The sequence below is a fragment of the Rhizopus delemar genome, genomic scaffold (assembly GCF_000149305.1).
Source record: "Rhizopus delemar RA 99-880 supercont3.6 genomic scaffold, whole genome shotgun sequence".
Lineage (NCBI taxonomy): Eukaryota > Fungi > Mucoromycota > Mucoromycetes > Mucorales > Rhizopodaceae > Rhizopus > Rhizopus delemar.
The window spans coordinates 2948891-2969962 of record NW_027137832.1 but is presented as its reverse complement, the minus strand read 5'-3'; the positions used below and the strand labels follow the sequence as shown (position 1 = coordinate 2969962).

General features: G+C 32.7%; 12 protein-coding genes across 12 annotated transcripts; 8 read left to right on the top strand and 4 right to left on the bottom strand.

Annotated features, from left to right (window-relative positions):
• Window positions 1-332: 332 nt before the first annotated feature.
• On the top strand, window positions 333-1409 carry RO3G_09150 (uncharacterized protein; the record flags this gene model as incomplete). The annotated part of the gene is made up of 6 exons (XM_067663735.1): window positions 333-455; window positions 507-577; window positions 621-775; window positions 911-1007; window positions 1060-1138; window positions 1188-1409. The coding sequence occupies 6 exons, from the start codon at window positions 333-335 to the stop codon at window positions 1407-1409; spliced, it is 747 nt and encodes a 248-aa protein (XP_067519836.1).
• Window positions 1410-2856: 1447 nt separating this feature from the next.
• Window positions 2857-3121, top strand: RO3G_09149 (uncharacterized protein; the record flags this gene model as incomplete). Its single annotated transcript, XM_067663734.1, has 2 exons — window positions 2857-3070; window positions 3111-3121. The coding sequence occupies 2 exons, from the start codon at window positions 2857-2859 to the stop codon at window positions 3119-3121; spliced, it is 225 nt and encodes a 74-aa protein (XP_067519835.1).
• Window positions 3122-4811: 1690 nt separating this feature from the next.
• Window positions 4812-4901, top strand: RO3G_09148 (uncharacterized protein; the record flags this gene model as incomplete). Its single annotated transcript, XM_067663733.1, has 1 exon — window positions 4812-4901. One exon carries the CDS (start codon window positions 4812-4814, stop codon window positions 4899-4901), a length of 90 nt encoding a protein of 29 aa, XP_067519834.1.
• A 1219-nt stretch (window positions 4902-6120) lies between these two features.
• On the top strand, window positions 6121-7829 carry RO3G_09147 (uncharacterized protein; the record flags this gene model as incomplete). The annotated part of the gene is made up of 4 exons (XM_067663732.1): window positions 6121-6289; window positions 6335-6410; window positions 6496-7595; window positions 7639-7829. The coding sequence occupies 4 exons, from the start codon at window positions 6121-6123 to the stop codon at window positions 7827-7829; spliced, it is 1536 nt and encodes a 511-aa protein (XP_067519833.1).
• A 1243-nt stretch (window positions 7830-9072) lies between these two features.
• RO3G_09146 (uncharacterized protein) lies at window positions 9073-9385 on the top strand (the record flags this gene model as incomplete). The annotated part of the gene is made up of 2 exons (XM_067663731.1): window positions 9073-9228; window positions 9281-9385. 2 exons carry the CDS (start codon window positions 9073-9075, stop codon window positions 9383-9385), a joined length of 261 nt encoding a protein of 86 aa, XP_067519832.1.
• A 31-nt stretch (window positions 9386-9416) lies between these two features.
• RO3G_09145 (ATP-dependent RNA helicase uap56) lies at window positions 9417-10769 on the bottom strand (the record flags this gene model as incomplete). Its single annotated transcript, XM_067663730.1, has 2 exons — window positions 9417-10492; window positions 10538-10769. 2 exons carry the CDS (start codon window positions 10767-10769, stop codon window positions 9417-9419), a joined length of 1308 nt encoding a protein of 435 aa, XP_067519831.1.
• A 156-nt stretch (window positions 10770-10925) lies between these two features.
• RO3G_09144 (uncharacterized protein) lies at window positions 10926-12005 on the bottom strand (the record flags this gene model as incomplete). Its single annotated transcript, XM_067663729.1, has 3 exons — window positions 10926-11072; window positions 11122-11734; window positions 11785-12005. The coding sequence occupies 3 exons, from the start codon at window positions 12003-12005 to the stop codon at window positions 10926-10928; spliced, it is 981 nt and encodes a 326-aa protein (XP_067519830.1).
• A 1907-nt stretch (window positions 12006-13912) lies between these two features.
• On the top strand, window positions 13913-14568 carry RO3G_09143 (uncharacterized protein; the record flags this gene model as incomplete). Its single annotated transcript, XM_067663728.1, has 2 exons — window positions 13913-14166; window positions 14229-14568. 2 exons carry the CDS (start codon window positions 13913-13915, stop codon window positions 14566-14568), a joined length of 594 nt encoding a protein of 197 aa, XP_067519829.1.
• On the bottom strand, window positions 14569-15500 carry RO3G_09142 (uncharacterized protein; the record flags this gene model as incomplete). Its single annotated transcript, XM_067663727.1, has 4 exons — window positions 14569-14861; window positions 14917-15068; window positions 15116-15258; window positions 15372-15500. The coding sequence occupies 4 exons, from the start codon at window positions 15498-15500 to the stop codon at window positions 14569-14571; spliced, it is 717 nt and encodes a 238-aa protein (XP_067519828.1).
• Window positions 15501-17114: 1614 nt separating this feature from the next.
• RO3G_09141 (uncharacterized protein) lies at window positions 17115-17627 on the top strand (the record flags this gene model as incomplete). Its single annotated transcript, XM_067663726.1, has 1 exon — window positions 17115-17627. One exon carries the CDS (start codon window positions 17115-17117, stop codon window positions 17625-17627), a length of 513 nt encoding a protein of 170 aa, XP_067519827.1.
• A 55-nt stretch (window positions 17628-17682) lies between these two features.
• RO3G_09140 (signal peptidase I) lies at window positions 17683-18411 on the bottom strand (the record flags this gene model as incomplete). The annotated part of the gene is made up of 5 exons (XM_067663725.1): window positions 17683-17791; window positions 17845-17964; window positions 18016-18165; window positions 18215-18324; window positions 18376-18411. 5 exons carry the CDS (start codon window positions 18409-18411, stop codon window positions 17683-17685), a joined length of 525 nt encoding a protein of 174 aa, XP_067519826.1.
• Window positions 18412-19333: 922 nt separating this feature from the next.
• RO3G_09139 (uncharacterized protein) lies at window positions 19334-19912 on the top strand (the record flags this gene model as incomplete). The annotated part of the gene is made up of 2 exons (XM_067663724.1): window positions 19334-19680; window positions 19864-19912. 2 exons carry the CDS (start codon window positions 19334-19336, stop codon window positions 19910-19912), a joined length of 396 nt encoding a protein of 131 aa, XP_067519825.1.
• Between the last annotated feature and the right edge of the window lie 1160 nt (window positions 19913-21072).

Below are 21072 nucleotides of genomic sequence, written 5' to 3'. Positions count from 1 at the left end.
TTAATTTACTTTTCTTGTTATTGGTAAGTTTCATATTGATATATTATCTATTTTCTACCTACTAATCCTTTTCTTTCATTATATGTACTCATTATTGCTATTATTCTTATTCTATCTTTTGCACCAGTTTTCTTCCACTTTTGCTCAAAATTTTTTCCTGTTCTACCATTTTTTTATTTTATTTGCATGAATTTTTTCTCAAAAGTATACCAATAATTTCAGAATAAACTATATAATGTGAGTTTCAAATAGAGAGGCTTTTTGTACCTTTTTTGTCCGCTTTTTTTCTTTTTTTTTTTTTTTTTTTTTTTTTTTTCTTTTTAATCAATATCATGGTTGAAAAAATAGTTGGCATTGATGTTTCTTGTCAAACTGAATTCAATGAACAAGAGTTATCTAACGAAAAGCTTGTCAAATATAGAAAAATGAAAAGAAAATTAGTTAATCTTATTCGTGTAAGTTGCTGAAAAACTTTTTTATGAATCATGTACTTACTACTATAATAGAAACAAAAAGAACTAAAAGGTTTATTGAATGCTTCTCAACGTAGAAAACTCGCTTTATTTGAAAAAAAGAGGTAAAACTAAGCAAAGAAAACAATATGTTCATATATTGAATAGTAAGAGTCGCGTCAGAAATACAACAGCAACAACAGATGATCCTATGGATATTTCTGAAGATGAAAATGAAGATAAAGAAGAAGTAGGAGGGGGTGAGGATGAAGAAGAAGATGATAGCTCAGAAGGAGAAGAGGATAATTCAGAAGATGAAGCGTGTAATAAACAAAGCGAAATATAATATTATGAACTAAATGTGAATATAGCAAGGAAGAAACGGCGTAGATATGCTAAAAAGCGGCATAGTATTCCAAGAGCGGAAGATGGATCAATTCAATTACCAGTACAAATAGCATCATTAAAAGTAATTGATTTGGGTAGAATTGAATATGAACGACCTTCATTTCATAATGAAAGATACATTTTTCCTATTGGTTATACAGCTGAAAGGTAAGTAGAAGTGGTATAGTCATTATATAATCATAATAACTATTATACATAGAACGTATATGAGTATGGTTGACCCTTCAAATCAAACAGTTTATACTTGCAAAGTAGAAGATAGTTCTGATGGCCCACTGGTAAAATATTATTTACTCTACGCGTTATTTATTTATCAACACATTGTAGTTTACACTTTGGTCTGCGGATGCACCTGATCAATGTCTAAGCGCAAAGACAGCCACAGGAGTATGGGCTCTGGTTATAAAAAAAGTCAATGAAGTCAGACAAAAGGATTCAAGTAATGCTATTTCTGGACCAGAATATTACGGCTTTTCAAATCCTTTAGTTCGTGAAATGATTGAAGAATTGCCTAATGTGGATAAATGTACAAAATATAAGAAAAACTAAAAAAAAAAAAAAAGTGCGCTGTACGCCTTTTCTCAAAAAAAGCATCGCAGCTGTAGCATTTGCTATGGCACGCTTATGAAAAATAATGTCGTGTCTTTTAGAAAAGTAATACTTTTTAAGAGAATAGTGTCTCATACAGTACTAACAATACCAATTGGCGGTTTTACATAATTTAACCAGTCTATTCATAGCGAAATTTCCTAGTGTTTCCTAGTTTCTCACTCTAAAATGTCTTGATCTTCATAATCTTTTTTTTTTCCAACTCATTCTATTCTGAGCTCCATCCTGGCCTTTTTTTTTTTTATAATTTGGATTATGATCATTATGATGCGAGAACAGGTAGTACGTATATTTTATTATGAGCCATGTAATGAGCCAAAGAGGATAGAAAGAACCGGACAGGCACTGGAACCGTGGATAAAACAAATATTAAAGGACAAGAGAGGGATTGAATGAAACACACGAAAGTTAGGACTTACAATAATTGATAAGCGAAGGCGAGACAAGTAAAGGTGTGAGTAGACGGATGATCTGATTGAAAGAATAATATCTGACAATTGCCTGCTGCTTTATTAAATAAAGGTGAACGGGTATTTTGTATAGAATAAGGGATGGATTTTGTAGCAATGATTGAGTAACCTAAGTACTTTGTTAATGAAATAAGATTTTGAAATCCAATATGAGTTATGACAAAACCACTACAGCCGAGCTAATCAAAGCAATTGGCCACACGAAGAGCGTTGAAATATGCTATTGCGAAAATCCAACAAAGACTTTGCTATATTTTCTCAAGCAATCAAAAATCATACTATCGGAGTTTCACGTTATCAATAATAACCTTGTTAATGCTCGTATTGTTTTTATTAAAGATAGTTGGGTATTTGCTTTAGTCTGTATGTTTTTTTTTTTTTTTTTTCACTTACTGCAGTAATTTTCAACGCTAGGATTTGTAGTAAACCCTGCTACTAAGCATGTTTTCTCTTTTTTAGATAAATGCTCAAGCATATCCGAGAAAAGGTCAAGATTTAGTAAGAAATGATCATAATCCAAATTATAAAAAAAAAAGGCCAGGATGGAGCTCAGAATAGAATGAGTTGGAAAAAAAAAAGATTATGAAGATCAAGACATTTTAGAGTGAGAAACTAGGAAACACTAGGAAATTTCGCTATGAATAGACTGGTTAAATTATGTAAAACCGCCAATTGGTATTGTTAGTACTGTATGAGACACTATTCTCTTAAAAAGTATTACTTTTCTAAAAGACACGACATTATTTTTCATAAGCGTGCCATAGCAAATGCTACAGCTGCGATGCTTTTTTTGAGAAAAGGCGTACAGCAAAAAATAAACTTTTGTTGTGTAAACAAATGATGTCAATGTCAATGCGCTCCTCCTTTATATAAAGCACATTTCGTTTCTTTCTTCTTTTTTTCATCCTTTCATTTTAATGAACATGGAATATTCTAGAAAGCGTATGTCTATTGATGCCATTATTGATAAAGACTTGTTACCTTTATCACCACCCACTTCTTATTCGAGTCGATCTCCATCACCAGAATATTCAGAGAGAAAAAAATCAATGTCTGCAGAAGAAAGAAAATATAGAAATAAGCTTGCATCAGCTAAATATCGCGCTAAAAAGCAAGCAAATATGAAAAAATGTCAGACACAGTGGCTCAATTGATGTCAACCAATTATCAGCTTTCTTGTGAATTGGCTAAATTGAAGCAAGAAAATGAAATATTACGTACAATGTATGAAAGAGTTATATCACAAAACCAAATGCATTATTAAGCTTCTTCTTTCATATTAACATCATTATTATATGTAAATATTTTTTTTTGTAAATCACCTTTTTGTCACTTGTATACACAGATAATAAAAATCTATTTTAATCCAAATAAAGAAAATACATGTTTTAAACTCTTTTTTTTTTGTCAATATTTTTGCATCTTGTAAAAATTGAACTTTATATTTTTTGCTTATAAAAAGCCTAGCTTTTTACTCTCTTCTTGGAAAACTTCTCTTCTCTTCACTTATCTTATCTTCTCTTTGTGATATTTTTTACATAAATAACCAATAAACCAAGTATCTTTATCTCTGAATCTTTTGGTATAACACTCTTAAAACACAAGCAAGACAAGTCCCTTGAAGCCAATTATCCTCATTGTAAAACCTTTTAATACTTTTATCAAGCTACCTAATTATAAAACAAGTCTGATCAACTTAACAGGATCTGATGGTCACTATTATCAACGAATCTTCCTTTAAAACTCTTATCAAATATTCTTATCAACTTTATTACCAATCTAAAGCCTATTCAAATCTCAAGCCATTTAGCATAAAATTACACCAAATATTTCCAAGTCAATTACTTTGACTCGGATTTTAGTATTATCAACTATTATAATACCATTGGATTCAATAATTCTGACCGAAGACATGTTGAAGAAGATATCAGAAGATGCATTGAAGAACTGATTAGTGATGAGAATACTAATCCTGTGTTGCTGGAATTCTGTGAAGATTTCAGAAAGAGAAACTACTTGTTATATCCATATCCGTGTTGAAAGAATAAGATCTAATGACCACACGAAGATATTTAGAACGGATGATCATGAAAAACATTGGAGCAACAAATCAATCAAAGATGTGACTAATCTGAATCGATGAAATATCCAAAAAGCTACCATTGAAGCAAGTCGAAAGAGCTCAAGATTTGTGAAGAAATAGATACATTATCATAATCTTTGAAGAAGTGACCGTATACTTCTTTTGATTTAGATTGTTGCTGACAGCAATATTGTATTTACAAAGATAAAAAAAAACCATTCTATTAATATGATTTCAGGGAATGTTTATAACAAACCGAATGAGAACCAGAAAAGTACGATATTGTAAGTAAAAGTACAATGGTCTATGAACTCGTCTCTGATGATTAATTGCAGCAATGGCTTCAACTCTGTGTTGGATCTGTCTAATGAACGCAAAGGCGCCAATACCCAAAAATTGTTGTTTAGCGTCACCGAATGGAGAGATTTGAGGCAAAAATACAAACTACTTGTTAATTGGCATCCATTGGAGTCTCATATCACCAAAAAACTGAATATCATCGAAAAGGTAAACGATAAATTTTGATATGCCTGAAAAACGGCAGCGTATCTAACTTGAAACTGTGTTTTGATGTATAGATAGCCCGAGATAAGGTCAAGGATGTTTACAAGAAGAGCCTGAGATTTCAACAACACTATTGCTTCACAAATGATGAAATACCGTTCATAATATACTCACGTTTGTAGGTTGATAGCTTGACATATCTTAATTAACGCTAATTGATAATAATTGTGTAGATTAAAAATCATTTATCACAATCCAGATTGTTTAGAATTGGTGAACTCTGATATGTCCGAGGAAGATTATGTTGTCAAGGTCTGGGATAACATCATTGAAGATATTTTAGAGAGGATCAACTATCAGTCAAGTGGTATTTAGCTTGCTAACAAGATTCATCATGATTAAAAGCGACTAAATTTTGTTTTATTAATAGGGGTAATACAGTCCGTATGTATTCCACAGATATGAAGAACAGCACTGCAGAAACCGCTTTACAAGCAACATCAACGCTGGATTCATTGCTGGCATTGTCACGTTTCCTGATTGAGCAACAAGCGGCTTTGTTTGCGCATACTCACCCAAGCGACCCAACCATTAAACACTTATACCACCTCGCCATAATGGAGCATGTATCTGCTTTGCAATTCGAATCAAATTACGTCAACAACTTGCATACTATCTGTACAACCAATATCAAGCTCTTGGAACGAAACAAAGCAAATTTAGTCGCCAATATTCCCGACATGCGACGCGCAACCAGGGGTTTGAATCAAGGCATTACTTATAATGAGAAACTCAAGCGCAGGTATTCATCCGTGGAACAAGAATCTCTCAATCCAGCCAATCATCATTGGAAATGCCAGAAAACCTCGCCTTGGGCCACCCTTCGTCAGACACACAGATCACGCCACAAGAGCTGGAAAAAGAAAAGGTGTTAGTCAAGCAATGTTATGCCAGCCGTACTTCTAAAACAATGAAATGGAAAGATTGCTGGAAAAAAGGACGAGACATGGGCCTGTTCAAACGATATTCGAACGCCATCCTTGGTTACCTTAAAACAAAACCATTCAACAATATAGCCTCTGCGTCACCACTACACTGCTCCCTCCTCCTTCTCCATTAGTAAAAAGGATCTGTGTTTCTTCATGATAGCTCTTTGGCCACTGAGAAGACACTCGTCCTTTTTTTTTTTGTACCAATAAGTTAATGATTATTACATAGATTCTTTGTTTCGACATTCATCCCAGCACTTATAAGAATGTGAAACAAAACTTTTGAAATGACCTTTTTCAACGCTGTCGCAAGTTTCCGCGATTCCGTGCGATTCCTAAGCGAGTGATTGCATTTCTAAAAATATGGCATTGATTTTGACTGGCCAATGACATCATTTTTAATTGTCCAGTGACATTGATTTTGATTGGCTGTGACATTACTTGTCGGAAACACTGTATACACAGATAATGAAAATCTATTCTAATCCAAATAAAGAAAATACATGTTTTAAACTCTTTTTTATATTCTTTATTTTTTCTTTTTTACTGTGATCAAAATGGGTAGAAAACCTATAACGACAAAAAGTAAAGTGATGAGTTTAGCAATGTCAAGTAAAGAAAGCGATGAGCAAGCGGTGGATGAAACTATCTTTCAAGAATTATGTACTGCGGCAAAAGAAGGAGATATTGAAAAAGTAGAAAGTTTAGTGAATCATTTTAATGCACCTATTAATATTGTAGACAAATGGCAATGTTCACCTCTTTATTGGGCTTGTAAATAATTACTGCTTGATTTATGATGATTGAAAATTATGATAGGTTTATGTGGTCATTATGCTGTTGTCAAATTTTTATTAGAAAATGGAGCACAGTGCGACAGGAATACATTTCAAGGGTAAAGATGATTAGTAAGATTACAAGAGTGCTAAGTTTTTAAACAGTGAAAGATGTTTATATGGTGCATTAAACAGTGACATTAGAAATCTGTTGCTAAGTTACAAATTAACCAAAGCAATTGATGAAAATCAACCTTATTTACTATTTTTATCCAACTTGCTTGAAAATCACAATCATCATGATTTAACTTTTTCAATATTATTGGGTGATAAACAACATGAGTTTCATGTACACAAATTCATTTTAGCAGCAAGGTCTTCATTCTTTGCAAAGAATCTATTAAATCGATGGAGAGGACAATCTTGTGTGAAGTTTCAAAAGAACATGATTCACCCGATCTCTTTATTATCCATCTTGCGATATATTTATACAGGCTATGTTGATCATGATTTGGATAAAGATATTGTAGAAAATATGATTTTTGCTACCAAACACTTGGAACTCACACATTTACATCAATTACTTTTAAACCAAGAAGATGATAATGCATTGAGATCACATACTAAACAAGAGATTACAATCTTACGTAATGATTTTGAACAGTTTTATAACGATTTAATCAAAATATCTATTATTGCTCAACCCAATGATGATCATACCTCCTGGAGGATGCTGTCCCAATGGTTAACGGATAAAAGTGAGATGAAACAACCCGATGCTTTATTTACCGATATCGCCCTCAGATTACACAATAACATCATCTTTCCATGTCACAAAGCTTATCTATGTCGGTCAGAATTCTTCAATACGATGCTGAATGGTCCATTTGGTGAACAAGAGGCAGGCTGTGTTACTATTCGATATCCCGATCAAGACCTCGAATTGCCCTTGATTGAAGTATTTGATGTAGAGGCTGATATCTTTGGTCATTATGTATTACAATTTCTATATACAGACAAGTGTACCATTCCCCCTGAAGATGCCTATGATGTTTTAATTGTGGCAGATATGTTGTTAATAGATAGACTAAAAGCGATTGCAGCGATTGCAATTACCAATCAAGAAGAACCAGTGGTTGATATTTATGAACTCATACAAACAGCAATTGAATTAGAAGTGGAAAGAGTAGAGCAGTATTGTATAAAGTATTTTGCTGATCATTTAGATGAATGCATTAAGCAACCTGAATTTTTAAATCTTATTAAAATGAGTGCTCAATCTATAAAGAGAAGAGAAGAAACAGGTAATGAATTGATCATGATGATTAACACTGACACTTTTATTAGATTCTATTCCATTTGTTGATGACCTAAGATACTTTTTAAGTAAAAAATATTTTATCGCTGATGAAGATTTAAATGAGTCAGGAAGAGTGAATGAAGAATATCAAGACACTTGGACAGAAATGGAATCCTTGTATAATCAAAAATTAGAAATATTGGATCAAATTTTAGAATCATTAGGTTTAGAAGCATAAACCTTGTTAAATGCACCAAGGAACCTATTTTAAATAAATCGCAAGATAGTTTTAGGATTATAACAAATGGTGTATCATAGTTTACTTTATTAAATAACAAGAAATCATGCTTGGGGTAATTTCCAAAAGTACTCAATCCTTTCCCTCACATCATCATCCTTTGTCTTTTTTTGATATGGATTTAATGTGACCAAAAGAAGAAACATGAGTCTACTGCTCTGATGCTGATCATGTAGACAGTAAAAAAGACTTTTGATGTAGTAAGATGTAAGCATCATGCCTTTTATATTTATTTTCTAATATTTTAGGCATAGAATGAAATAGACCTGATTATCTAATAAAGCTCCTATTCTATCTGTACACAACCCTTTTTTGTCCTTCAGATAGCTAATAAAATGCTGATTTTGGGTTATAAAGTGTGGATTATTTTTTTTTATTAAAAAAAAAACCAGTAAATACAACATACATCTTTTGTTGTAATCTTGTATTACATTAAGCTACTCCACACGGACAATTAATTCCTATTCAACTGCCACAGTCAAGTTTAAATGACGTGACAAAGTTTCAGCATCTACAAAAGAAACAATCGCGGTTTTATACGGGTCAAATACAATTCCGATGATAATGGTTATTATTCTCTTTTGGTTGTCTTTCAGAGATTTGTGCAAGAATTAACAGAATGTTATTTATCTATTTGTACACATCAACCTGATTGAATTTATAAAGTGAAATATAAGTAATCTTTATCTTTAACGAATGAATACATTCAACGATTTAGATAAAGACATAAAACATTTATTATTTTGCTTTTAAATAGAATGAATCATATTTAACTGTTAGTATGTTTCTTTTGAATTATTGCGTGTTTAAGCAAAGATATTGAAGTATCATAAATAAAACAGGTGGTCAGATATTTTCAATTCTGTTTATTCCTGTATCAGCCGTCATTTCTGTCTGCTCTCCAAAAAGGAAACCTTGCTCCGATATATAATGTGGGGTCTCCACTCTTTTTCATTCAAATGAATGATAGTGACTTATAGCACCCTATCCATTCTTTTCTACAATTTCCCTTTTCTCCTTTTTTTCCCTCCTCTCTTCTTTCTGTTGTACCTGACCATAGACAGAAATCACCCCACAATGGAAAAAAAAAGGATCATGTGAAATTGACAGAAGGAGTTTAAATAAAGAACTATAATAATCCTGCTTAGACTGTGCCTTGTTTTTTTTATTTCTCTTATTCAACATGTTTACAAAAAATATTCGAAAATCATTACCATTGTCTCGTTCAATCTATAGGCGGTTTACTTCATATCAAACAGGAAGTGAAGGTGCTACTGCAAGCACTGGATCTTTTGGTCAAAAGGAAAAGGCGATTGAAAATCAATGGGCCCGTGCTCATGTAAAATAAAAAAGATAATTCATTTATCGATTTACTCAACATGAATCCATAGGATGCCGATAAAATAAAACTGTTGCGAAAGGCATTAGCAAATCAAGAAAAGGCAACCGCTTCTTTAAAAAAAGATCTTGAAACTCTGGAAAAACGTAATTCATAATAAACAACTTCTTTATTAAAATATACACTGTTTAAGAAGTCATATAAGTGTTAATGTCAATATCTTCTGGAAGTGGTGAAATGTTGACTTCGAATCTACTTTGAACGTCATTCAACACTTCAGTATCATTTTCGTCTGAAACAAAGGTAATACCAAGACCTTTGGTACCAAAACGACCAGCACGACCCACTCTGTGTAAATAAGAATCAGCACCATCAGGCATGTCATAGTTAATGACAATATTAACGCGTTCAATATCAATACCACGACCAAATATATCAGTGGCAACCATAATACGTTTTTCAAATTCCTTGAATGATTTATATCTCTTAATACGTTCATCTTGAGTCATTTGAGAGTGAATACAAATACTAGGGAAATTACAATCCGACAAGATTCTATTCAATTCGTTTGCACGAGACACAGAGCGAACGAAAATACAGACTTGGTTGAATTCGAGTGAATCTAAAAGGTCATTCAACTTGCGGTTCTTTTCTTTTTCTTCTAATTTAATATAAAATTGTTGAAGACCGTGAAGGGTCAATTTGGCTTCATCGTCTACGTAAATTTCAAGAGGATTCTGCATAAATCGTTTACAAACAGGTCGCATTTCTTTAGCTAATGTAGCTGAAAACATCATCACTTGTTTGTGATGAGGTGTAGAACGGAAAATATCTTGAACATCACGACGCATATCTAATTGTTCCAACATCTTGTCGCATTCATCCAATACAAAGTGTTTAATCGTACTAAGTGAAATATGTCTTTCACGCACCAAGGCCAAGACACGACCAGGTGTACCAACAAGGATATGAGGGCATTTGTTCTTGTCTTTTAATATTTCAATATCCTTTGTGATAGGCACACCACCATAAAATACTTCAGTACGAATATCAGGTAGATATTTAGAGAAACGAGCATATTCATTCTTGATTTGGAAAGCTAATTCACGTGTATGACAAAGAACAACAACAGATACATCACCATCGATGGGTTCAATTTGTTGAAGGGTAGCCAATACGAATACAGCAGTTTTACCCATACCAGACTTGGCTTGACAAAGCACATCCATACCAAGAATAGCTTGTGGAATACATTCTTGCTGAACTTGAAGATTGTCAGACAAAGATCATAAAAAGCACGACTTTTTACCTTCTGAAGGATGTTCAAAACCACAATCAACTATACTTCGTAAAAGTTCTGGCTTCAGCAAGAAATCACGGAAACCAGTGGAGTGAATACCAACATAAGAACCTTTCTTGTCCTTTTTATCTTCTTCTTCCCTAATTTCTTCTACTTTAGTTGAAACAGGCTTCTGATCAAGCGTCTGTTCATCTTCTTCTTCATAATCAATAAGATCGTCAGCGTGATCAACAGAAGCCATTCTTTCTTTTATATAAATTAATAGACATTAATTAAACACGTTCTTTTTACTACCTTTTTAATATAAACGAATAAAAAAAAAATAGGGAGAAAGAGAAGTCGACTCGAAATCAAATTGCATGACGTAGTAGGTCACATGAAAATCGGAGTACAATTTTTATGCTGAGGAACAGGCAGTTGGCGGATCGACACCTTGAGACCAAACAAAGGAACCTAGAATGACAAACGCAAAACATTGAGCAATCACAATTGAACTTGATCCATAAATGTAACTATCCAATAAGCTTAATGTATTCAATTCCACCTAAAATTCATTTTTAAATCTTATTAATATTGCAAGTAAAATGGCTTACCATAAATGTTGAAATAGTCGTCAAACATCCACAAAAACCATCTGCCAATGCTTGCAATATGTCACAGTTTATAACTGTTAGTGTAACAGCACCAGATTGAAGGAGAACAATAACAGATAATACAATAGTGCCAATTATATTAGCAACAAAGGTTCCCATAAAAAAATTATCAAAAAATGATGCATTATAAAAAGACAAGATCCATCGTAGTAATACACCTGCAGGTGCAAATACACACGCCAGCGCTAGTTCTGTGCGAGTAAAGATCGCTGCCATCAAGACACCAATCCAAGAAAGTAATCCCAAGAGAATAACTCCATAATCTTGACGAGATAAATAACTCGTTGTGAAACCGCGAGGGGTGACTTTGATCTCGGGCACATTACATCTTTTGATTAGCAATTTTCCTACATGTTGACCAAACAAGAGACTTTGCCAAGACATTGCCAGTGTCACCAAAAAGACGGACAGAGCAGCTAAAATATTTTTACCTCGAGTATGAGGATGGGCATCATAATTGGCAAATTCTTTAAATATTTGTAATTGCCATGAAGAAAATGTTGTAATTGATCCACACAAACCAGTTGACAATGCAGCATGTAAAGGATAATACCTTATTTATTCATAAATTTACGTACTTTTTTTTGTTTTTGTTTTTTTTACCACTTGAATAATAATGCCTTGTTAATGACTACAATGCCCATTATAAAACACCCAACCCACTGAACATAAACAAGACCAAAAACAGGAGAGCCAGGATATGTTTCTAAGCGAGTCAAGGCAATTCTTACAAGTACACCAGCAATTGAAAAGGGTATTATTATTGCTGCAATAACATACTTATTTTCATTGACAACCAGTATCTTGTTGCTGCCGTCTATCATTGAATTGAATAAACATAAAATAAAAAAAAAATTTTAAAAAATGAAACGCGGGTTTATAATTAAGAGAATTATACATCCAAAAAACAAAATAAAGATTGTAAAAACAGCTATAGTACGCTACATGTTAATACCAATTGGTATTATTTGTCTAAATAAATACAGCGTCTTTGTACTTTAGTTGATTTTTTTTTATGGATGAAAATTTTAACTCATCAAAGAGTATAAGGGTTAAGAGTGATGCAAATGTATAAAACAGTGACTTATAAAAACACAGAAAATATCAACATGGATGATTGTAAGCAGATAGTTTTAATAGCTCCTTCTGGATTTGATTGATAACGCTCTCGTCCAAGACAGGTGCCTGTTCAGCTAATTGTTGCCAGTGGGACTTCCACATAAATCGGACGACTGTAGCAAAAAAAATATATACCGTAAACTTATCATGGTAATGTAAGATGCAATACTTGAATAGTTGAATAAAATAAAACTTGTCTTTTAGAAAAATTAAGAATAATCCGACTTGCAAAAGAGCTTGGCATTGAACCTCGTACTACTCGACAATGATAGGAGTATTGCCAAAAAACAAAAGAAGTGCCATATAGACTTTCAGAAAAGAATGTTAGTCGTAAAAGCTCCGTCACATTTGAACACGAGCAATGCATTCGAAATCTACTTGACAAGGTTCTTCAGCTTTACACTACAGATATTATTGGTGGTTTGTGCAAACAGTTTAAGTGTTTTTCTACTTTTAAGACGCAACTTAATCATCACTTGAGGAATAACATGCTAGTGTCAATCAAAAAAGCCTACATTTGAACCCAAAGTTAGAAACTCTGCTGGCAATCTACAAACATGATGATTTCTTACGTCTTTTGCTTTTTCTATAATATTTTGATATACAAGTTTCTGTATGGAAGACGTTGTCGTACGAGATTCATTATTCATATCTGTTTTCAATTTTTGGTTCTTACGGCTCTCACAGTGCTTGTGTATTCCTTTCCAAGACCAGATTTTCTATTATGTTGATATTATGATATTAAAAAGGATGTTAATAGTTAAGAATAGGTTTATAACTTAGTATATACATATATTAAAAGTAGTTTCAGCAGTATGAGCAGCATGAGCCACTTTGTTGCTTTGCTTTTTTAAAGTGTCAAAAGCAAATCCTTGTAATTAATATTTGTAGCTTCTCAAGTTGCGATATTGGGGTTGTTTGTGGTCGATTAAAGTTGAAAATAAAGTGGGCATAGGTAACTTGATAATCGATGAGTCTCTTGAGCCTCTTTAGTAAATGAAGACGGAAGAAAGGGTCCGTTAGATACAAACTACATCTTATTTTATGAGATTGACAACTCTAAAGCCAGAGTTGAACAATTCAAATGACTAAAGCTGTTAGTGTGTACTGATGGCTATATAACACATAGTATTATATAGAGATAATTTTAAATTATACAGCATGGAGATCTTAAGTAGTCTCACACAACATTCAAGTATTTAATAAGGAAAATACGACAAAAGGTGATATTAAGCATATAATGGTATATTATTAATCTAGCTTATGTATTCATCACTGACCTTTCTGACTATTTTGTTTAACTCATCGCTCGTATTTGTGAAGTTATCAAAACTAAAAAAATTATACAAGCATTTTTTATCCAGGTAACTTTCGATGTGTGGGCCACCTCCTAATTATTCCAGCTGAGAATTGCTGGTGGGGTTAGTCAATTCAATTATTCCACTTTTTGACAAGCTAAAAAGGGATACGTTGGCGAGTAAGTGGAGTGTAGATTAATCCAATTTTTTACGTATTCTTACAAGGTATAATCAGTCGGAGCAATAATTTCAGTTGCTATAAAAAAGATATAAAATCCTTTTTAGTATTCTCTTTTCTTCTTTGCTTTATTAAAATGAATGAAAAATACGTTATTAGAGAAGCTAAAGATGAAGATGTGTCCCAAATACATGAAATATTTAATGAACGTATCGTCAACTCAACTTGTATATTTGTATATGACACAGTATCCATTGAAAACAGATTTACTTGGTTTCATGACTTGAAATCAAAAGGTTATCCTGTCATTGTAGCTGCAGAAAAAGAATCCGACAAAGCCATTGCTTATGCTTGTCTCGGTCAATTCAGACCCCATCCTGCTTATGTTTTGTAAGAATACTGAAAAAGATCTGTCTTAGAAAAAAAGCTCATATAACTGATGATTATAACAGAACAACCGAGATTTCACTTTATATTCATCAAGAACATCAACGTAGAGGATTAGGAGCACTTTTGCTTCAGGAAATGCTACGAATTGGTAGAGAAATGAATTTCCGTAGTATAATTGCAGGTATTACAGCCGAGAATGAAGGATCAGTTGTGCTATTTTCAAAGTTCAAGTTTCAGAATATGGGTCTCGCTCATGATGTAGGCTATAAATTTGGTAGATTTTTGGATGTTGTGTTTATGGAATACTTGACAGATGCTCAAGTCACATTAAAGGAGGGCGAATATCCTTCTTTTAAGCGATTCCCTCAAGGTCAATATGTTTACGGACAAAGTTTATTTTAATTATTGCATTTGACACGCATTAGAGACAGAAGACCAAGCATCCTTAATACTATCAGCAATAAAATTGGATTTTTGCTCTTCATTGGGAATATTCATGATTTGTCTCAACCAATTACAAGTGAATCTCTTACCGCTGTTTCTTGATTCGCACATGCCAACTGCAAAATATAATTCACGTATGTGTCTTTGCGTATAACTACTGACTTTTACGTTTTGAGTGGATGTGAAGATAACTGAAGGTTGAAAACTTTTTGGTAGCTTATAAATTCTTCTGATTTCTGCAACAAATCCATCTATGAACAGCAGCATTTAATGTTTGTTACTCATTGTTTTATTTATTTAACTTACCATCACTTGCTGTAACAGCATCCATATTATCCTCTAAATCATCACGAAATTCTTCATCAACATGTGTAAAAACGATGATAACAAAATTCCAAAATTCTTTTCCAAGTAATTGATGAAATAAAATAAGCATATTTTGGGTATATGCATCTAATCTATTAATAACAGGTTATTATTATTGTATAGTGTTATATTATAATACCTTATATCGTTTATATTAAATACCAAGAAAAATGCGCTCACTCCATATTGAAGAGACTTGAAATATTTAGTCATTTCATTAATCACTTGACGATCATGAACATTGGAATCTATTAAGCCTGGTGTATCAATCAAATGACAATACTGTAAAGAGGATGCAAATTTCCATTCCTTTGTTATCCCTTGGACTTGTTGTGTAGTAAGCTTATAAAGGGTTAAAAAAGAATAAGGGGTAAAATGATAATGGTGTACTTTACTTCTACTCCGTTTCCAGTTTCAAATGTATATTCACCAGTAATTGCATTTAATAAACTCGATTTTCCTGTACCAATAGCACCCAAAGCAGAAACAACGTACGTTTCTTTATCTTCCTCTACTGCCAACATGTTAAAAAAAAAACTTTTTTATTGCTGGATTAAAAAAATAAAATGATCATCCATGTCGTACACTGAGTAAGTTGTTAGGGTCAGTCTACTATACAGACTGTATTCTATATTTGCCTGGGCTTCTTGGAACATTTACCAAGGTTTGAGGTAAGATTATGATTGCCACAAATTAGTTTATGCATATTTATTCACTTTTTTTTTTTTTTTTTTTTTTTTGTAAATGGTTATTCATATTGCACGTCATTTTATATAAATACTCGAAAGAAGAGTAATATCTTGACAAGAGAAAAGAGTTTTAGAAAGGCTCAATGCTATTCTTGATAAATGTTTATTCTTTTATTTAATATAACATCCATATTCTATTGTTGATTTCTTATGCTTAACCAAGATATAAATAGAATCTATATAAAGAAGCAGTCTATGGTTATATTACACTAATGTAATATCTCTATCTTGGGGAAGAGGATGTCACATTTGTTCTGTACAGTCTACCTTTCAAATAGCCCTAGATTTGAATCCTTGAGATTGTTCAATACTAATCCAATAAACAGTCCTTTGAGGTACCTGAGTAGTTTATCTGGTTGATTGTGCCCTTAAATTCAGGAACACCTCCTGCTTTTTATTACTATTTGAACAAAAGCTATAATTGTACTGTTGTAGATGTTATTAATAACTAAGGATATAGATAGTTGGATATAAGTTAACAATTCTACTGCATAAATAGGAACCATTGACAAAAAATAAAGCAATTTTTGCTATTAATTTGCCTCTTGATTCCTAAAACGCTCATGATGACTACTTGACATACTTTCCAAACTTGAATACCACACTATAAATAGCAAAATATGCCTTAACAAACTTTTAGGGGCTTTTGTACTGCTGAACACCCAATTTTCTGTGATTTCATTTTTGTATACAACTTCTATAAGGAGAAATATTTGACGTAATATATTAACAAGAAATAAAATAAAACGAGATAAAGAATAAACGCGTCTATGGGTGCATACATAATGCAGATTGATTTATTTTTCTACTAACATCAAATTGTGTGTGGCAAATAAAAAATGTTCTCTATTTATTAATAGAATAAAGCAGGATTTCGAATGTGAATGTCTTGTAGATAATGACGATTTTTTAAGCCATGCTGAGTTGACTATGCATTTTTCTCTTTTTCTCTCTTTCCATTTTCTTACTCTTTACAAAATGATGACAACAACAAGAAATCGCTACCTGCTATCAAATCGTCAAATAGAAGAATTACCAGTCAATGCTCCTGTTTTTGAAGGATATCTTTACCTTAAAAAATCAGATGATAAATGGGTTTGGAGATTATTTAGATTTGATGGGTCGTCTTTAATTTGCTTATCTACAAAGAAAATCAAGCCTCCTTCACCAGCTATAAATTCACTTCTTTTGACCACACAAAAAGATAAATCTTCAAGATTATTAAGTAATTTATGCAAAGAGACCAGTTGCTATCAGCTACCGAAATGGACGCTTCATTTGTCTGACATTTCAGCCATTACTATTCTGAAATGCAATCAAAGGAAGCTGTTTATAAAGCGCAAGTCCAAGACTTTTTGTATTCGATCTATTCATGGTCAATGCTATATAATGAAAGCTCGAACACTGGATGACTTGGAAAAATGGATATTTGTGCTTTGTAAATTCTGGGATTTGATATCATCACCCGATAATAATACTGTTCCACAGGATACTCGCTGCCACGGCTCAATTTCTTCAAACCATAAAATGAATTGGCGAGAAAGCCTCACACATGCATTTTTACCAACAGAAAAAGTATTACAAATACAAGCTTGGTTAAATTCTATACGACAAAACCCTACATCAACCAAGAGTTCAAACCAATTAATAAGGAAAAGGGCATTGAGACTTAAGCGTACAGAGTCATCTGGTATGCATAGAAACAGCAAAAGAAAAGGTTATTCACACACTCGACATAATTCATCATTCTTTGATTTCTTTCAAGATGTAAATACAGACGATTTAGAAGTCGATAATGATTACACTTACTCTTCCTTAACCTATCATACCTCTATACGTGGACATTCTGTTAAGCTAATCAAGAATGAACTCATCACACCTGTTTGTTATGCAACAAAATAATATTGATAATAAACCTCATCTTTCTCTCTTTCTCTTCCTCATTTTTTTTTAATGTTTACTCTCTGTGAATAAGAACAAATAAACCAAGTACTGCTAATATCGCATATTTCATCCAAGCATAATCGTTCATTAAAATAGTTACCATGCCAACATAAGGCAAAAAGCTATATAAATCCTAATTTAAAACAAGTCATGTAGTATAAATAAATATGCATACCCTTTCACTTTGCCAACAATATGCTCTTTATTGATCCACATTTGGCCTCTATCATATAATACACGATCATCTCGATGGTTGTTATCTCCCTTTGTTAAAATAAACTCTTTTCCACTTTCACTATATACAAATATAGTAAGTAATTGTAAACGCGTTGTTATTATACTTTACTCTTCATGAATCTTTAATACTCTGTGCACGATCGGAATACTTCTTCCGGGTAACTTGAAAACACAAATATCATTAATAGCCACAGGTTCATTCCTTGGTAATGTAAGAAGTAACAAATCACCACGATGGAAGCCAGGTTCCATACTCCCACTTTAACAATCTTTTAGTTCTTGCAGTCTTTACAATTGAACATGTTTACCTTAATACAACAACGATGGGACTTTCATTATTGGTAATGACAGACAATCCTTTCCAAACCATCAAAGTAGTCGCACCAATCGTCAAGATGTTCAAGATTTGTAACGCGACCTAAACGCCTTTTTAGTATCTATAGAAAGCCTTTGTATATATTCTCTTTACTTGTCGCATGTTCATCCTACGAAGTTCACCAAACATTTTATATGCAAGTTAATAAAAGCGTAGAAAATAAATAAAAATAAAATTTCTATTAAATTTAATAGGTTGACACGTCATTCTCAGCTATTGGATGCACACACTGTATTGTGTACCTGAATAATAATAAGCATAAGAAAACAAAATAAAGTGTTGTTTTAGAAATAATTATAATGGAAGAAAGGCAAAGAAGACGAAGGAAATTGTATGAAGGTTATGAAAAAAAAAAGAAAAAAGAAAATGTTCAACAGATCATATTACTTTGGTTTAAAACAGATGGACCTGACTTTAGGCCTATTTTTCTCCTTTACGATGGATTCATAGCAATCAGTAGACTGTAACTATACAACGCAAGAAAATCAAATATGGAAACAAGTATTGTTCTTTCTCTTTTTGAATGAATTCCTTAAAAGGACCCTCTCTATCTTCTCGATTGGAAATAACGTTTATGTATTATTCAACTGCAATAGGAAAAAAGGTATAAAAAGCCAACACTTTGGTGTTATGTGCACACTTTCTTTGCTTATTTTTTGCGCATGTATGGAGGAAATTATTACTCTTCTTCTAATATATCCACATAATAAAAAATATCACTCTAAGCTGCGATGTTGCATTGACGCGGGAACTACAATGCATTGTATGGAATAAACTGGTAAACCACACCGCTTCGACAAAAATTGGCCGTGGTCAAGGGGGTAAATCAGAGAATCCTGTATTCCTCAGTGATTCGTGAGATCGTCAAAGCCATGACTGAGCTGCTTCTGCAAGTTATCAAGGACAAAACATCGATTGGCGAATGCGAACTTACCACCACCTATTTCCACCTCATATTGTCCAGCATGTTATTCAACCCTAACAAGCAAGTCCTTTTATGGTGGACAAATATTGAAACCGATAGTAGCGTAAAAAAACAAGATCCGACGCAATGATTACCAAGCTGGATCAATTGGTGTTTGGGCACAGTCTAGGATTTGGAGAAGCAAAGATTGCTCAATGCACACCTGACAAGTATAATCTCTGTCATGACCTGCTTCGTTTGGCATTGTTTTGCAAAGAAACTATCAACAAAAATCAGTTGAACGCTTCGTTGGCCTTTGAAATAAATGGATTTTCAGTAGTCGTTTTCTTAATGCGGTTGGATTATGATGGAACGTACTGTTTGTATGAGATTTGTAAGTTATCATTCCCTCGTTCTCTGGAAGAATTGTCTGGCTTTGTCTCTTTGAAAAACTCGAATACGCTGATGCGGATCTCTGAAATGTTTTGGCGCATGTGCAAGCCTGTTTCCGCTCAGGATGCCGATACCCTGAGCGACAAATATCGGCTAACCCATCCCTCCCTTTATACTCTCATCGATGGCACTAAGAATCGACACCGAACATGCTCTATGCGTTTTGGCGACTATTATTTTTTTTTTTTTTTTTTTTTTTTTTTTTTTTTTTTTTTACTCAATAGTCGTCTTCAGTGTGATACTTGTATCAAAGATAAAACAACCAAATTATAGAGGAATAATCAATAATTATAAATTAGTATTGAAATTCTCATTTTTCATGTGCCAAGTGTTTTTCTCGTCATGCGCAAAAAATAAGTGAAAAAAGTGTAGAAGGAATGAGACCGAAATGTTGAACACAGAGTATGTTGATGTGATTAATGTTCCGCTTCGTGCTTTTAGTCTTTTCCAAATTCAATAGAATTCAATGTGATTTTTTACCTTTTGCTCAAGTTGCACAATCGATTTCGCCTTCAAAATATTCATTTATCCGAGAAAGAGAAAAAGTAAGTCCCCATGACTTTGTCTTGTATCTCGATTGCTTAAAAAGTAATTACCCTCTTTCAACTTTTATTTAATCAATAATTTAATACTAATATTTTTCTATCTTTTTATTTTTTTATTTTTGACCAGAAAACAAGCAAGTATCTCTCTAAAAAAATTACATGTACGTTGTTAATCGTTTGTCTTTTTCTTGCAAAAATGCTATTCTTTTTTTTTCTGGTACATGTACTTGTGTTACTGTTCATTGTTTGGTAAAATTAATGTGTAACAAGAAAATATAGAAAATATCCGTCTTGTTTTTTTTTTTTTTTTTTTTTTTTTGTAAAATGGTTATTCATATTGCACGTCATTTTATATAAATACTCGAAAGAAGAGTAATATCTTGACAAGAGAAAAGAGTTTTAGAAAGGCTCAATGCTATTCTTGATAAATGTTTATTCTTTTATTTAATATAACATCCATATTCTATTGTTGATTTCTTATGCTTAACCAAGATATAAATAGAATCTATATAAAGAAGCAGTCTATGGTTATATTACACTAATGTAATATCTCTATCTTGGGGAAGAGGATGTCACATTTGTTCTGTACAGTCTACCTTTCAAATAGCCCTAGATTTGAATCCTTGAGATTGTTCAATACTAATCCAATAAACAGTCCTTTGAGGTACCTGAGTAGTTTATCTGGTTGATTGTGCCCTTAAATTCAGGAACACCTCCTGCTTTTTATTACTATTTGAACAAAAGCTATAATTGTACTGTTGTAGATGTTATTAATAACTAAGGATATAGATAGTTGGATATAAGTTAACAATTCTACTGCATAAATAGGAACCCTTCACAAAAAATAAAGCACTTTTTGAAAAGGATAATTTGCCTCTTGATTCCTAA